Raw genomic sequence first — 16,858 nt, forward strand, 5'->3', positions numbered from 1 at the left:
GGCTCACATCAATACACCGAAATGTAATTGGTGATCTTTTCTCTCTGGTTCTGCGCAATGCATTCTGCGATCCAGGTGATGTTTCTAATTTCCTGCTCCCTCGACTTCATCCAAGCCCAGATGGTGCTGACGGTGAATTGTTGAGTGAATGCGTCGAGGCATAGATCCATCTCCATCCTGTAAAAATGATCTTCCAAATTTCCGGACTCGAAAATTCCACGGTACTCATAGACACTGTCCACGATTGCCCTGACGGATTCAAAGTCAGATCCGGTGGTGGCTAGCTGTTGAGTGCCGATTGGGTGCAGTTTACCAAAGTCTGGCAGTAAATCGCGTTTCATATCAGCGGTGATTAGATCGCCACTTTGCAAAGAGTTTAAGGAAATGTTTATAGCTCTTCTATCAGCTTCAAAACGTAATAGGGCTTGCATGACCTCACGAGCGGGCTCATTGACTTCGGTGGACACGAATTCGTAGAAGTCGGATAGATACGCTTTGTACAGCTTATTTCTAACAATTTCAATGTTGAGATCGTCAAGTTCATCCGCTGCGTCGAAGCAATCTCTAAAATATGGTGCTAGTGGTGTGTCGATTAACACAGTTTCGTAAAGCGACTCTAGATCTGTGGCAACGGTCAACGTGGGCAAAGTATCGAACCAACCAAGTGGATGACAACGAGGCAAAATTTCCGCTTTGTCGCGATCGTGGATGGTCCCCGTGATCATAAGAGCAACGTTGTCGATCATGTAACCATAAGTGATGAAATCCAAGAATTTTCTTGTCGTAGAGCTGGTCTGGTCCCGTATATATTGAAACTCTTGGTACAGCTTGGAAGACGCTTTTTCTTGGATTATGGAAGTCGTTAGTGCATCCGACGCAACCGACGACAAGAAATTGCCATAATCAGTTGCAGAAAGTTGCAATTTGAGATCTTCCAACGTGTCACACTGGGTTAAATTGATGTACTGATTGCCCGTAAGCAGTCCGTTTCTGTAACCTCTGACGACACCTTCGATGAAGCCGTTGTCGACGTTGAAAAATACACCCTCCATGATAACTATTTGGTTTCGAGAAGGAAGGATTGTATGGGAAGTCTTGCAGCGTTCAATCTGTAAAGCCAAGATATTTCGGACCTTGAGGTAGATGGGTTGAAACTTGATCAAATTCGGGTGGAAAAGTCAGAGAAGAACCGTAATAAAGAGGCGATCAATACGTGGAACACTGAGACACACTATTGGAAGAGCTGGATACTTCGGTTTGCCAAATAGAAGAGCGTTTCTACTGGTTTCTTCAGAGTATTTGAACTGTAAGATTATCACCAGTTCATATTATAGTAGTATAGTATATATACAATAATTAGACCACCCTATTAAAGAAATGAACCCGGCTCGTATTTAGAGATCTACAAATCCTTTCTTTACGAGCGTATCAAATGATACATTGGATCACGTGAACATTCGATTATATAAGCGCAAATGTCATGTGACATTTATGATTACCTAATCATTATCAAAGCACGTGATTTAACTTGTAAATCATTATGAACGTAGATTTATTGTAATCACTAACCACGAAATAGTTTCTATATACAAGTTACAGTTATAAGCTGCCCTCTCTTATATTTTAAAACTCCACATCCATTACTTCCCGCCAAGCGTTCTATTCCTTCTGTTTGTACCCCGCGGCATCACCTTTCGAAATTTATTAAGGACGTATGGATACTTTGGCTGTGCTTTTGAGCGATTTTAACGCTACCAAATACGATCCCATTGCCGCAGAATCCTTCCTGACAGAACAATTGAAAGCTAGAGACTCGTACGATGCGTATTTTTCTTCCATGCCGCTGCCGGGCAGTGTCGTGGAAGATATAGCCGAAATTGAGGCCCAAATTTCAGCACAGGAGCGTAAACTGCGAGATTTACTTATTCAAAACAAACAGGCGCTCTGTGACAGTTTGTGCAATGAAGAGATTGAACCTCAATTAGCAACCATGCTTGCCCAAATTGACGAATTGTGGGAGGTGGAGAAAACTGCGGCAACAGACCGGCCCCTGGAGTTACAAGGACAACATGGAGACTTCTGGGCCTCACTGAACGAGCCAACCGAGGAAGATCTACAACAGGAAGAGGGACTAGACGAGCTGAATACCGCATTGCAGAAAGTCGCATTGCGTGCTGTGAACGATACGAATGGTGACTTCAACAATGCGCAGGATAACTTAGCGCTTGTTTTGACACATTGGAACTCCGTTAGCGAGCTTTTAGAGTTGCCAACACTGACTAGCACATGTATCAAAACCGGCCACTATCAAGAAGCATTGATGTGTCATAAGCATGCTAGGAGTCTGGTAGACAAATTTCCGCATATTGCGATAGTACGACACATCGCGGACTCAATCTCGCAGGAAATGACTACTACTATGCTGCAAGGCCTTGTTAAAATGCTACAACAAAATCTCAGCGCGAATCCGATCAAAAAAATTCTTTCCTATCTTTCGTCCATTTCTCCTTTCTCTGAGAATCCACAAGCACTATTTCAAGTCTTCCTTACCATGCGCCACAAATTTGTGTGCTCGGAAATGAACTCGTTTGAAATCACTGAGCTGACCAATGATACCATGCGTGAGCTTCTCATGAAGCGTAGAATTGAAACGTTTCGGGAGCATGTATACAATGCCTTATCGATTCTGCAATCGCAGTCTGATCTTTTCAACTTTAAACAAGACCAATATCATGGATTCAAAATTTCGATGCCGCTGTTGAACGAACCCAAGAAGCCAGTCGCAACTAATCCCTTTATGCTCTTGTTTGTGGAAAAATGCTGCGATGCACTGATATCCTCACTTGCGCCCATGAAGGATTCGATTTCCGTATCCGTTTGTCTGCAGCTGGTGTACTGCTCGTTCCGTTTGGCCGATTGCAACCCCAATTACCATCATTTGTTTATCAGAAAGATGCAAGAATCACATTTAATCTCGGCACCCGATCTAGCAACCGCGATGGACAAACGCAGGGAATTAGCCAACAAATACTACTAATGTGACGATGTGTGCTTCTCATTTTAGATGTGAGAGCACATATATTAAGGACGAACGAGGCTAGAACAGGGCAATCGATGCAATGTCTACTTACGGAAGGCGTCGAATAGACGCTTAAAGTGCTACCTTACGAAAGGAATCGAAGCTAATTTCCCGACTTCTGCAGTATGGCAATTATGAGACTTAGTCCAAGCTGAAAAGGCATGGGAAATAACCATACGGGACGAAGAGGCTGCGGAAACAATCAAAGCCAAGCTGAATGGATTCCATCAGAATGCCTAATTCGGCGATGTGTACTGGCACAACATTCGTGGATGGTAATGCATGTTTTGTATTGCATTACGAGAGTACTTTTCGGGCTCATGGCTAAATAATACCCAAACAGCTTCAAAATGGTCCTTCCAAGCCCTGCACTACGCTTAATGTGAACTAAAATTCACAATATTCGTGTCCCACGAAACTCATTTTGCTAAACGTAACCTAGCACGTCAAGGCGTTAAAAAATTCACGACAAATGCTAGCTCTATCATGATACGAAAACCACCTTGATCCAAGAATGTCAAGTTTCTTCCGCCCATCGATGACGCTGACACTGACATTGACACATTCTTTAACGTGTTATTCACGTGCCCTCTCGATGTCTTCACACACGAAAAAAGACGTCTGTCCGTTTTCTTTGCATGAAAAACTCCAGGGCAAGAATTTAACTTATCAAACCCTTTACCACTATTTTAAACCCAAAAAACTGAACACGTAGGAGCATAAGAACCCAATTGGATTAGCAGACATGTCTAAGAACGTGGCCACATTGCCCGTGGACTCGAATGTGAAGTCCAAAGAGGCCCAAGTTGGCGGAGATTTGGCACAGAAGGCATATTCCGAAATGGCGGATTCTGGCAATAAAAAGAGACACTCGATGTCATCGCAAGCGGGGTCAAACAAGGAAGTTTTGGTTGCATCAAATGCCCAGGGACTTATGAAACTACCTGTGCCCAATGAAAACGGTACTGTAGGACCAGCACCGCTGGAAATCACGGACCCCAAACAATTTCGGACTGCACCATCCAGGGACATTAATCTGCACGACACCAGTATCGACACAGCCGCCTACGAAGAAAAGGAACGAGCTATAGAAAAGATGAAAGAAAAGTTGGAAAGCGGTAAATCCGATGACACTTATCCGTGGGAATCTATCGGGGGATTTTTTGGCAGCAATGTAGCTCCATCAAGCGCCGACGGTGCTGCTGTAAAGGGGTACATTACCGAAAGATTCTACAATGACTTGTACTACAACATGGCAGGTTTAGTAGGGACGTGCTATTTCTCATGGCTTTTGGCTTATTGGAGATTTTCGTGGCTATCGTTGTTTTTCGTCTTTTTCTGTGCGGGATCCGTGTATCGCACAGAATTCCGTCGCTTCAATCGTAATATTCGTGACGATCTCACGGGTATCGTGGTTGAGGAGACTCTTTCGGACAGAAAGGAAACGACGTTGTGGCTGAACTCATTTTTATCGAAATTTTGGGTTATCTACATGCCAGTTCTATCGCAGCAAGTAAAGGACATTGCTAACCCGCAACTAGCTGGTGTCGCCCCCGGATATGGTATCGATGCACTTTCTTTGGACGAGTTCACGCTGGGAACAAAATCGCCCACAATTGATGGAATTACATCCTACACTAAGAAGGGTAAAGATATCGTAGAAATGGACTGGGAGTTTTCTTTCACACCAAACGACGTGTCCAACATGACGGCCAAAGAAGCCAAGGAGAAAATTAATCCTAAAATCGCACTTGGTGTCACTGTCGGTAAGGGCTTTGTTTCTAAATCTTTGCCCGTTCTTGTGGAAGACATCAACTGCAAGGGGAGAATGCGTATCACCATCAAACTGGGGCAATCATTCCCTAACATTAAAATTGTGTCCTTGTCTTTAATGGAACCACCATATATCGACTTCGCTTTGAAGCCTGTTGGTGGCGACACCTTGGGTCTTGACATTATGTCTTTCTTGCCGGGCTTGAAGACGTTTGTCAAGACTATGATCAACTCGAATGTGGGTCCAATGCTATACAATCCTCATAAATTAGATATTGACGTGGAGGAGATCGTGGCTGCACAAGCTCAAGATGCAATTGGGGTTGTGGCAGTCACCCTTCACTCAGCTGATGGCTTAAAGGGCTCTGAATTCCTCGGGAACACCATCGACCCTTATATCACCCTCACAGCAGAAAACGGCAACATTGGCGAGACGACTATCAGAACCTCAGTCAAATCCGACAACAAATCACCTCGCTGGAACGAGACGAAATACGTTTTGGTTAACACTCTCGACCAAAAGTTATTTCTCAATTGCTACGATTTCAACGACATCCGCAGGGATACTCTTATTGGGAAGGCCGAGTACAATTTAAGCCAGCTATTGCAAACGGTGGCTGTGACTGGACAGAAAGCGAAATTGATTTCGGGAGGCGGTACAAGAGGTACTCTTAATTACGACCTTCACTGGCTACCTGTTGTACAACAAGACTCGGCTGCTGTTAAAGAAGCTCAACGTGATTCAGGCAACGGCACAAAAAATAAAGTTGACAAAGATTCGGAGTCAGAACAAGAAGAACAAGAGGATGGGGAAGATGAAGAGCAAGATGACCAGTCTGCTTCTGATGTTGGTATTTTGAAAGCTACTTTTCACAAAGCTAGATTTTTGAAAGGTTCTGGATCATCCTCTGGCGCTTTGAGCCCTTGTGCGGAAATGTCAATTGATGGTAAAGTGGTGAAGGAGTATAGAACTCTCCGTCGCATCAATGAACCTTCGTGGGAAGAGGGCATTGAAGTACTAGTTCCATCCAAAAGAAATTCCACGTTATCCGTCAAGATCTTTGACGTTAAGATGACAGGAAAGGAGCTACTTTGTGAATATTCCTCATCAATGGCTGATATTCTAAATCTTGCCGAAATGGGACAGACAGCTTTGAATGCGTCGCCTCAAGGTGAGTTGTTTTTCTCGGCAATTTGGAAACCTATTGCTATGACAGGATCCTTCGCGCCAGTGAATGCTGTTCGAGACCCGCTTGGGGTTATGAGAGTGCACATCAAGGATGCTATGATTGATGAAAATCTTTCTGGCGTTGGTGATATTGACCCTTACGTTACTGTGTCCTTGAATAATGAAGTGAGATATGAGACTCAGTATTTCTCGGATAATCGTGAACCTAACTTCAACAGCGTCGTTTATGTGCCAATAACGTCCGAAAGTCAATCAATCGTTTTGGGTATATTTGATTATCAGAAAGTTGGAAAGGATCGACCAATTGGTTCATACACCATACAGGCCAATAAGGTGATGCAAAAAGATCCCGAAACTAACCGATACGTATCAACCAAGAGACCGGAAACAAGTCAATGCAGACTATTGGGCAAAAACATGAACCTCACGAAAAGTTTCGTTAACGTTGAACTATCATTCATTCCAGTACACAAGGTTTACAGCCCTGATGAGCTCATGAAAGTTGAGCAGCTCGAGGATAAGATCAAGGAGCGCAAAGCCAAATTTATGAAAGAGCAAGAGGAATTGAAGGAGAAAATGAAGGTACATCCTGATCAGTATGAAATCGTCAAAATGGACGTGGAAGACGAGAGCAGCGTCCAAATAGAGGGAAAGGAAAAATGGTCAGTCGAGAAACTTCTAAGTGTCAATTCAGGCGTTCTCAACTATCAGATCTTGCGTGGCAAACTATCAAAGCAGTCTGCGCATTTACAGGTTCTATTCGACGACATAGCAACACCTGCTTCAACCTCTATGAAGTCAAGGGCTGGGGAGGTCGTACCAGACAGTGGCTCATGCTTTATCCGCGATCTTAATCACAGTCGTATTACTCTGCGGTTATCGAAAAATTCTAAACCCAAAGATTTGAGTGACATCCTAGCCGAGCAATCATTTTCTGTTAAGGAATTACTAGAAAAAGGAATCAAAAACCCCACCGTCGTCAAGGCTCAGGGCTCCGATATTGAAATGCGCTTTTTATACTCGCCCGCCGAAGCTCCTTTGTCGCCCAATGAGTCAATTGAAGATACAGGAATACTGAAGTTGAACATCATTTCTGCCAGTGATGTGCCTTCGCATGACAGGAACAACAAATCCGATCCTTTCGTGGAGATAAAAGTGGACGGAAGGAGAGTGGAAAAAACAGAGGTAATCAAAAAGACTTTGTCCCCTGTTTGGAATGCAACAGTTGAGATACCTGTGCCTTCAAGGGCTAGGTCTGATCTTCAACTAGAGGTCTACGATTGGGACAGGGCAGGCTCCAATGATTTGCTTTGCTCCACTGCCTTAGACGCCAAAATGTTTGTCCCAGGTAAGACCCATGACCTCGAATTGCAGTTGGAACCTCAAGGTACAGTTAAGCTGAAGGCCACTTTCGTGCCCGAATATCTATTCCCCGCACTGGATCCCGCGAAAGGTGGTTTAGCCATCAAGCCATTCAAAGCTCTGGGCGGTGTTGCTAATATGGGTGTAGGTGTAGCAGGTGCTGGTTTCGGAACAGCCCAAGGTGTCGCAAGTGCGGGTTTTGGTGGTGTACAAAAAGGAGGTAAGTTTTTAAAAGGTTTCGCGAGTAAAAAATCTAAGAAAGAGCTTGAGACCCGGAAAGCTTCGCGCGATGGTGGGGAGCGTCAGGACCCTAACGTTCGGAAAGCCCCTAAGCATTCAATGGATTACGACGTGACCCGACCCAACACTAGTTACGCGGAAGTGCATGGTGGTAGTGCAGGCAGCCCTCCTGGCCACGAAACTGCTTCAAGTACAACAAAAAACGGAGAAGGGTCGAGCGTCGTTGGCGCACCCGGCCCGATACACCAACGTTCCTCTTCAACGGCCAGCAGCTTTGCACGTACCCTGGCTCCCAACGGTACTTACAGAGGTAAAGTCACTGTGGTTGGAGCTCAAAACATGGGTAAAGCTTCCTTGCAATTGCGCATCTCTTTGGCACAAGGTGGGCGTATGAAGCATATGTATCGGACGGAAAGCCGGAAAACTAACTCGGAAGGACGCGTAGATTACAACGAGTCTTGCGAATTCAAGGCTTCCCCAGACGCCAATTTAGTGTTTGGTGGTGTATCTACGCACCGCTTCGGCAAAGATACCGAACTGGGGGTAGCACAAGTTCAGCTAGGTGACGCTAGGATACAGCAAGAGGGGATTTTGTCCTTGAAGCTCGGTAAAGGGAATCTACTCTTGAGAATTGAATACGGTGACAACGAGGCACCACCTGTGCCAGCAATTCCATCCGAGTACAAAACCCAGGACTAAGAGACAAGTTTTCATGGGGGGTACGCATGAGGCTTTTCGTTAGCGTTTATGTATGTATTAGTCGTGTATGCAAGTGACGAGTTATAACATGAGTTTTGCACTCAGCTAAGTACTATTGGTGTGTTGGGTAAGGTGACTTGCAACAATCGTGTCTTGTCCATTTCAGTGAGAAACTTTCCTGAATCCAAGGAAGCTGAAGTTGTGATTCATTGTGATCGCGAGATAGTTCAAAGGGCTCTTGTTGGCATCGGCGGGGCAGAAACACAGCTGCAAATCACTCTTGTTGTACTGTGTCGCTGACGCTCGTCACGTGAGTTATGATATCAACATGGCCAATTGGACGTTGATCGAACAGCTCCATAGGCAGAGCCGCGATGTTTTCGTTACAGTTCGACACCATAGTGGGTGGAGTACAACCATGTAAATATCTTTAACCTGCTCACCTCAATGCAAAACCTGCGAGGAAGATAAAATGAATGGTTACCGCCTTGGCGTATCTGTCGTGATTTAGAGACTTATACTAAAGATTGATACCTCACTGTGTGGATACTTACCTTACTTTATCGGCTGTTCACCTTTTTTCCAGCTTGAAAGAGAGACAGATGCGTCAAAAGGAAAAAGTAGTTCTGACACAATCTACTGGCCTTGTTATGCTAATGGTATGATACAGGAGTCATAAAGTATAACGCATGCCATATCTCTTTGGGCTTCGACACCAGTCGTTGTCGCGGTAAACCTTTTTCAATCTGATCACTTTTATCAGCTATGTCGCGGTGTTTTTAGTCACGTGATCACAAAAATATACCGTCGCTCAAGATCTGATACTCGAGCTTCAGCTGATTCAATGACGAAAGTAAGCTCGAATGAATGCTACAGCAACTTTGTATCCATCCTGCTAGGTGAATTTTGAGGACGACCAACTGCCTCGTCTTGAAATTCTACCATTCTCAGATTATTCGAGGAACTACCCCAGGAAGAAACTTTTCACTAAGCCTGACATTCCAAAAACCTCGCGAAAACCGTCGCTTGCAGAAGAAATGGCGTTCAGGACGCTTTGATGTGCTTCTGCGACGAACTATTTCATTTCCCTGGTTCTGATCACGTGCCCTCGATGCTTTTCAGACTTGCCCAGAAAATGATTTGGCAATCGTTTTTTTACCCAATAACGAGAGTTTGAAAACGGAACCGGTATATTATCACGTACTCGCACACATTTCCCTAGCCAGTCAAAATCGAATTAAACGCACACCTAATGTTTTTCGGTTCCAAATTTCGGGTCCTCATGTTGCGTTATTTTTCTGATGACCGCACATTGTCATTTTTCTATCTCGTGTCGTCAACACAATCTCAGTTACGTAATCAAAATTTCGCTTTTGACTGTTTTCGTGCACCCATACATCTTTTGAAAACGTGTACATTGATATTTTCAGAAGATAAAAAAACCTGCGTGGTCTCAAAACTTTACAGGTGAGTGTATGTCGGTGTATGTGTATAGCCTCTTTGTTACGCCCAAGCCACTGCCCGAACCAACCACGATCCCAGGCTCCCTACTCCTCCCTGTCTAGCGCTAGGCTGGATCCTTTCTCCTGACCTCCTTTCCAGGACCGGAGGATTCTAGGCAGAGCCCTGTCTGGAGACCTAGGCGGACCTTCTCTCTGCTCCAGGTGGGAACCCTCCTCAGCAGCCCAGCGCTGGGACCGCGTAGCCTGGACGAGCTCACTCACCATCACTAGCGCGAGCGAACCACCTGGTAGCATAGCCAATCCAGTGATACTCTTGAAAAAAGTTGAAATTTGCCAGTTATTGGATACTGCGTACACCTGGAAGACGAAGTAATAAGCGAAACATCCAAGCGAAATGAGTGCCCAAAAAGTATGTTATAGAGCGTTATAACACCGGAAATGAATTGTGAGACGTAGGGTTAGTCGGATTGATCAAAAAGTTGACGAAAATGCGATGAGAAATGACCGAGTTTTGGGAGGTCAGACCCACCAAAAACAAGAATATAGGAACTTAAGTGTCGTGGGAAATACGTTAAAGCGTTTAAGATTTGGGGCGAAACACGATCAGCAATGTGATATGACGTGGGATAAATATGTTGAACCATCAACTTGATTCATCCCTCTAAAACCCATATATTGTCAAACTTTCCACACAAGTGTTGATTTGTATTTCATTTGATCAACAATAATACTAACTGTTTTCCAACCAGGTTCCAAAGTGGTATCCAGCCGAAGACGTTCAAGTCGCCAAGCAGACCAGAAAGGCCAACCGCCCACAGAAGTTGCGTGCCTCGCTCGTTCCAGGTACCGTCTTGATCTTGTTGGCCGGCCGCTTCAGAGGTAAGAGAGTCGTGTACTTGAAAAACTTGGAAGACAACACCTTGTTGGTTTCCGGTCCTTTCAAGGTCAACGGTGTCCCATTGAGAAGAGTCAACTCTCGTTACGTCATTGCCACCTCCACCAAGGTCGGTTTGGAAGGTGTTGACGTTGAAAAGTTTAACGTTGAATACTTTGCCAGAGAAAAGGTCTCCAGAAAGCAAAAGGCCGAAGCTGGTTTCTTTGGTGAGGACCAGGCCAAGAAGGAGGTCTCTGCCAACCGTGTTGAAGACCAGAAGGTCGTCGACAAGGCTCTTTTGGCCCAGATCAAGCAAACCCCATTGTTGAAGCAATACTTGGCCTCTTCTTTCTCCTTGAAGAGCGGTGACAAGCCACACTTGTTGAAATTCTAAATCAGGAAAAACCTATAAGACAAATCTTACATCGAATCAGCACAGTTGTTTTTGCCCTACATATTTCTTCTATTTAGGGTTTCCACCTAAAGTGTATACAATCTAATCAACCATCAAGTTTATCACGACTGCGGCTGGCAGGGTACTCCGGACATATAAGCTGTAATGGTAAATAAGCACTTGACGCAGGTCTTTTGTTTGATCGTGAAATTTCAGTTTGTATTGGCAACGTATTGACGTGACTATTTAACTCGAAGGTTCTCGCTCCATTACTACAGTTCGCTTTGATCAGAGATCTCTTCGTTCAAGCCATCCTCCTTGTAATTCCTTATGCGGTCTTTATTTTGTGTTGCCGCCTTAACAATTTGAGCAAACGCATCCTGCGTCAAAGTTGACTTTAAACGTTGCGAATCTTCTTTGTCTTGACCAACATTGCCACCATCAAGTGCCAATTTGGCCATGGAGGCATGTAGAACGTTAGACGCGGAGTTTTCCTCAATATCCAAGTCCTCTTCACCAGTGGAGTACAACTGTTTGAGCTTTTTGATTCTATTGTTTAGTTTAACAATCTCAACAGCTTCACGGAACTTCCTCCGAGCATTGAACTCCTTCTTGATAACAGGCAACAGATTATCAGTCTTCGTAGTCTTCCCAGCGATCCATGGGTGCTCTAACAGCTTCACAGCCGTTGGTCTTCTCAAAGGGTCAACGGTCAGAGCCTGAAGGATGAAATCCTGGGCTTCCTCAGATATACTTGACCAGTATGGCTTATGGAAAGTTACCGGATATCTCCCGCTGGTGCATTCCTCCAGAAATCCTTCAACACTTTCCGCCACAAATGGTGAGTATCCACACAATAAAGTATATGTGACGACCCCTAATGACCAGACATCGCAGGGTTTACCGTGGCCCTCCGTAGTAAGCACTTCGGGCGCAACATACCCCATGGAGCCTGCAGCCTTGCGTATCAGCTCGTCGTCACTGTTAAGTTCTCTGGCGATTCCGAAATCACTCAACACCAGCGGTGAATCTGCTTCTTTCGTCAGATACAGTAGGTTTTCGGGCTTCAAATCACGATGTACAATGTTGCGAGAATGTAAGTATTCCACGGCTTTCAAAATTTGGTAAACGATGGTAGCAGCATCGCTTTCCGTAAATTTACCCTTTTGTAAGATTCGATCAAATAGTTCACCACCCGTGGCGAGCTGAATCACAATGTAAAACTTATCTTTAGACTCGAACCAATCTCTGAACTTGACGATATTTGGATGGTCCAGTTTTTGCAAAATCGAAAGTTCATCGTACAGCATTTGCATTTGGACGTCATTTCCCGTGAGTGCCTTTTTCAAAAGGATCTTAACCGCTACATTTTCACCGGTGGAGACTTTTCTGGCTTGTCTGACTACTCCGAATGCACCTGCTCCCAAAGTGCGACCAAATACGTAATCCACTTTGTTGACGTACGAGTTAGGATTCCCACTGATCTTGTTGAAAAACTTCTTGAAAGTATGTCCTTCTACTTGATCCGGTTCTTTAGGTTTTCCTGGCGATACACTGGGCCTATCTCCCATGATGATTTCCTCTAGTTCTTCAAAAAGGGTGTTTTCAACTCAAAAGTGACAATTCTTCTTGTTTTCCCGCGAAAAAAGGATCGTTTTGGCAATCGGTCTGTTCAAAAGAAGTACCCGATCTATATATCTCAACAGACTGATGAGAGAGTGTGACGGTCCGAAGCGAGAGATTGTTGGTTTATGTTCACCTTTTTTCTTGAATTTCAGGGCTTTTCTCGATGAATTATTGATGTCAGTATTCAGATATGATATTTATATTATCCATGAGCGGAAAACCAGCTGGATAAACAGAAAGGAAGATAGCTACTGAGAGGTTGAAAATCACTAGCAAACCACAGCAAAAATGCCTCCAAACCGGTACGGAAAACGTATTGCTCGAGAAGAACGATGTAAGATCGTTCATCGGTTATATCACTATATACTAGTGTGACGCTGCTAAAACGAAATTGTTGTCATCAGGTCATTCAAATACGTGAAAGTAACCCGTTGACGGTCAATACGATCATTCTACAACTGTACTTATATCTACAGCCTTGTTATCTGTTGTCTTTTGTGTTTTTTTTAAAAAACGATCAACTTCAAATTATTGATGCTAGCCAGCCAGCATACTACTTACACCAGCATGAATTAGATGGAGACGGCCCGCTAGTGAAAAATTACTTTTTACCTTTTGTACATCGGTGCTACATTAATTACGATTAGAGAATGGGTCTCTTCTTCGAGTGTCCAAGCTTATTGCGTTGCCGCCATATAATTTACTTCTTCTTCCTCTTCATCCTCTACACCCATGCTGAGATAGAAGTAGTCGTCGGTATTATTGGCGTCCTGCAAAGTTCCCAGATCGCCAGGCGTCATGAGAACAGTGCTTCCAATGCTCTCCGCTCGAGGGTCACGCGGAGACCCAGGAACGCTGAGTGGACGTGAGACTTTGATTTTCTTGCCCCCGGCCAGCGAGTTCATGCTCACGTCACTGATCTCTTCTCCACCCACAGCAGCCTTGTACAAATCCGGGTACGCCCTGCGTAATGCCAACTGCCGTGCTTTGCCGTATTCCAGGCCCATGCGCTTCCAGTCCAGCAAGTCGCACAATCTCTCGGTTCTGTTTCTTTGATTGATTCTTTGTCTGCGAGTCTTTTGCGTAAAAGACTCCATGTAGTCGACAAGCTGTTCCACAGACTCGTCTGCACTTTTGAATCGCCGGTCTACAATGTAGATACCGTAATCCTTGGCTTGGTCCTGCTCGATTAGGTCTTCCATGTAAGCACCAAACCCAGACAGATTGGTGGTCACAGAGGGAATTCCCATGACTGTACATTCTGCTGGGGTGTACCCCCAAGGTTCGTAGTAAGATGGGAACACACCCAAGTGGCAACCTCGAACAAACTCGTCGTAGTCGAGTGATAAGATGGGGTTGTTGGCATTTAAAAATTCAGGATGGAATATAACCTTCACACGATCATTAGAGTGATTGAACAACTGGACCCTTCTGACTTGATTGAGCACTGGGTCGGTGGTATCATCAACCATGTTATGTGTTACCACAGGTGGCAAGGTTCCCTCTGGTCGTCTGAGCGCTAAAACTCTCCTTTTCAAAAGAACTTTGTCCGATGGTTTCAACAATTGATCTAATTCGGTAGGAATTTCCGCTCCGACGCCATTGGGGTTACGCATGGCGTATTCAAATAACCGTTTCCCAATCAAGTTCGTAACATCATGCACTGTGTTTTCTAAAGACTTAACGACCGCTTGTCCTTTTAAGGCATCTACCGTGTAGGATTTGTTCTTGGCAGGCATAATGATAAAGGCAACCACGGTCATTTTTGAATCCGCCATTTTGAGACGATAATTCAAACGAGCAAGGGCTTCAATAAACATATCAGCACCCTTATTTCTGTACTCGTATCTTCCAGCAATGAAGAAGTAAAGGGTGTTGTCAAGATTGAAGTCGTAATGCCCATGGAAATGTCCCCTTACGAAATCGTCAATCTTCTCCTTTTTCAGAGCGTGCAAATTTTGAAATTCGTGAACCGCTTGAAACTTGACCACATTGATACCGTTAGGCAAGATGCCATCTGGCTTTCGTTTCAGTAAGAATTCCGATTCATATGCAGTGATTTGTGATACCGTGGTGAAAACATCGGCGGTGTGAGCCGCTGCACGCTCTACACAGTACCGGTGATAAATGCCTCTTTTGCCCGCTTCTGCATCAACATCAAATTTGTCAAGATTATTGTAGAAATCCACGTTTCCGGCACACAAATACCGACCCAAGAGAGTGGCATGGGTAGTGAAAATGGTGACAACGTCAATTCGACGTTTACGACACAAGGGCAGAGCTACACCAGCGAGCCATTCGTGAAAATGAGCCACGATTGCGTGGCGTTGGTCCAAATGCGCTAACTCCCCGAGAAACCAAGCCACGGAATAGCCAAGCAAAATGGCGTCGTTTGTCTCTGCGTCGCTCTCGGTGGATGGAATGCCTGCGATATCCCACAAATCCGATTTCCACTCGTTCAGATAGCACCGCACAGAGTCCAAATCGAATAAAATCACACGCGGTGCTCCTTCAATTAGCCAACGGCCATATACAAAACTCACGCCCCTTTTTTGCATGTTTTCCAATGCCGTGCGTATTTCTGGTGTGTGCACGCCACGGGACTCGAACGTGCTTGGATCTGTCCAATCCAATGGCTCTACCTCCGTTTGATAAGTGGCGCGATTCAAGGGACCCAAAAGGGTGTAATTGTCACGGTATTTCGCGCATGTAATGGGGGCTTTGGATTTCAAAACCGAGTAAATACCGCCTACGCGGTTGGCCACTTCTGTTGCAATCTCAAACAAGAGATGGTTTTGTATATCTCTAGGCATGGCTTACAGAAATGATTGAGTTGTCAAAGTAAACGAGAATGAACAAAAGTATTAAATAAATGAATAGAGCCGTTTTTTACGTGACAATCTTAGCGCGGTAGTAATCTTTGGGCCTTACACTACACTATTCTGCAATCACAACGAGCTCTAATTCCCCTTTGTCAAGCCCCTTATTTCTCCCTTGCGATCTGAACAAAAGTGGTCCTTATCCCTTGAGATCTTACCGCCCAGGGGGGCACAACCCTTACCCTTTATATACCCCGAATTTTTTTAAGGGGTTGTTCGTATGTGGCGACTCTTCTCCTCCGACCCGGTGGACCGCGCGCCCCTTATTTCGTCGAGAGGCACAGGTAACCCTTGTTATGTAAGCATGACCCCAGCTCGAACAATGCTCATGTGATGATGTAGCGACTATTGTTTCACTTCTCAACCAGTATTAAAGACCAGCATTGACGAACGACAAACGGTCGACCGGACACCAGGGAATGGGGTAGGGAATTGAGGCTAGGCTGAATAGAAATCTTGTGCGGGTGGACACTTTTCTTTATTGGCGGTTGTGATTTTGGCTGGTTGGTTTTTATGTTGGCTTTAGACTGGAAACAGCTGGAAATGTAAACAATTCTTGGAGGACACCAGTTATGCTGGTGGAAGGGGCTTTATATTCTTTTGCTGCGAGTTCCCTTGCCCTGGGACGCGCAAAATATGAAGGAATTTATTGTGCATTTATGTGCGACATAATAGTAAAAAGTGATCTGGTCTTTATGTTGGTTAACACGGTCTCAGCGTTGTGGCGTGCAAATGTAAGAAGATACTCCATAACTCAATCGTTGTCCAGTCTCTGAAACTAGCGTGGTATGGTGCGGGAAGTCGCATATGTATATTTCTTGCGGAACTTTTGAAAGTTTGGTTTGTTTGGTTACGTAATCTTCTGTGCCACCGAAGGAGAAAGTGATCTGGTGTTTATGTCAAGGGCTCGAGATCGAGCATCTGTTTTAACCAATTGTAAGCCCACTCGAAACAATACCCTTGTACAGTCTTTCGCGGCTTGTGTTCGTAGCGATTCATATCACTTCAGCTACCACACCAATTATCATTCAGTCAAGAATCGGACAGACGGTCAAACCAGTCTAGAAGGATAAGCCAAATTACTGGTTGAGTATGGCGCAAGACCTGTGAACACTTTGTAGTAACGAGACCTTTTTCCATAAACCATCTGCATGAAGTTAAAATATAATCAGCAGAGCTATGTTTTAAGTGACAGCGCAGTCCTCCCACTAAACATTTTATTTCGATCCTATATTAGTATTCTTTATCAATAGTGTAAAAATTCATGAATCCCCCCCCCC

General features: G+C 44.6%; 6 protein-coding genes across 6 annotated transcripts; 3 read left to right on the forward strand and 3 right to left on the reverse strand.

Annotated features, from left to right (window-relative positions):
- Window positions 1–8: 8 nt before the first annotated feature.
- VMA6 (LALA0S03e08504g1_1) lies at window positions 9–1,052 on the reverse strand (the record flags this gene model as incomplete). The annotated part of the gene is made up of 1 exon (XM_022773446.1): window positions 9–1,052. The coding sequence occupies one exon, from the start codon at window positions 1,050–1,052 to the stop codon at window positions 9–11; it is 1,044 nt and encodes a 347-aa protein (XP_022627919.1).
- A 662-nt stretch (window positions 1,053–1,714) lies between these two features.
- COG8 (LALA0S03e08526g1_1) lies at window positions 1,715–3,037 on the forward strand (the record flags this gene model as incomplete). The annotated part of the gene is made up of 1 exon (XM_022773447.1): window positions 1,715–3,037. One exon carries the CDS (start codon window positions 1,715–1,717, stop codon window positions 3,035–3,037), a length of 1,323 nt encoding a protein of 440 aa, XP_022627920.1.
- A 787-nt stretch (window positions 3,038–3,824) lies between these two features.
- TCB3 (LALA0S03e08548g1_1) lies at window positions 3,825–8,342 on the forward strand (the record flags this gene model as incomplete). Its single annotated transcript, XM_022773448.1, has 1 exon — window positions 3,825–8,342. One exon carries the CDS (start codon window positions 3,825–3,827, stop codon window positions 8,340–8,342), a length of 4,518 nt encoding a protein of 1,505 aa, XP_022627921.1.
- Window positions 8,343–10,199: 1,857 nt separating this feature from the next.
- On the forward strand, window positions 10,200–11,073 carry LALA0_S03e08570g (LALA0S03e08570g1_1; the record flags this gene model as incomplete). The annotated part of the gene is made up of 2 exons (XM_022773449.1): window positions 10,200–10,214; window positions 10,555–11,073. The coding sequence occupies 2 exons, from the start codon at window positions 10,200–10,202 to the stop codon at window positions 11,071–11,073; spliced, it is 534 nt and encodes a 177-aa protein (XP_022627922.1).
- Window positions 11,074–11,345: 272 nt separating this feature from the next.
- On the reverse strand, window positions 11,346–12,644 carry LALA0_S03e08592g (LALA0S03e08592g1_1; the record flags this gene model as incomplete). The annotated part of the gene is made up of 1 exon (XM_022773450.1): window positions 11,346–12,644. One exon carries the CDS (start codon window positions 12,642–12,644, stop codon window positions 11,346–11,348), a length of 1,299 nt encoding a protein of 432 aa, XP_022627923.1.
- A 732-nt stretch (window positions 12,645–13,376) lies between these two features.
- LALA0_S03e08614g (LALA0S03e08614g1_1) lies at window positions 13,377–15,512 on the reverse strand (the record flags this gene model as incomplete). The annotated part of the gene is made up of 1 exon (XM_022773451.1): window positions 13,377–15,512. One exon carries the CDS (start codon window positions 15,510–15,512, stop codon window positions 13,377–13,379), a length of 2,136 nt encoding a protein of 711 aa, XP_022627924.1.
- Between the last annotated feature and the right edge of the window lie 1,346 nt (window positions 15,513–16,858).

This window comes from Lachancea lanzarotensis, scaffold LALA0S03, assembly GCF_000938715.1.
Source record: "Lachancea lanzarotensis genome assembly LALA0, scaffold LALA0S03, whole genome shotgun sequence".
In the NCBI taxonomy this organism is placed as follows: domain Eukaryota; kingdom Fungi; phylum Ascomycota; class Saccharomycetes; order Saccharomycetales; family Saccharomycetaceae; genus Lachancea; species Lachancea lanzarotensis.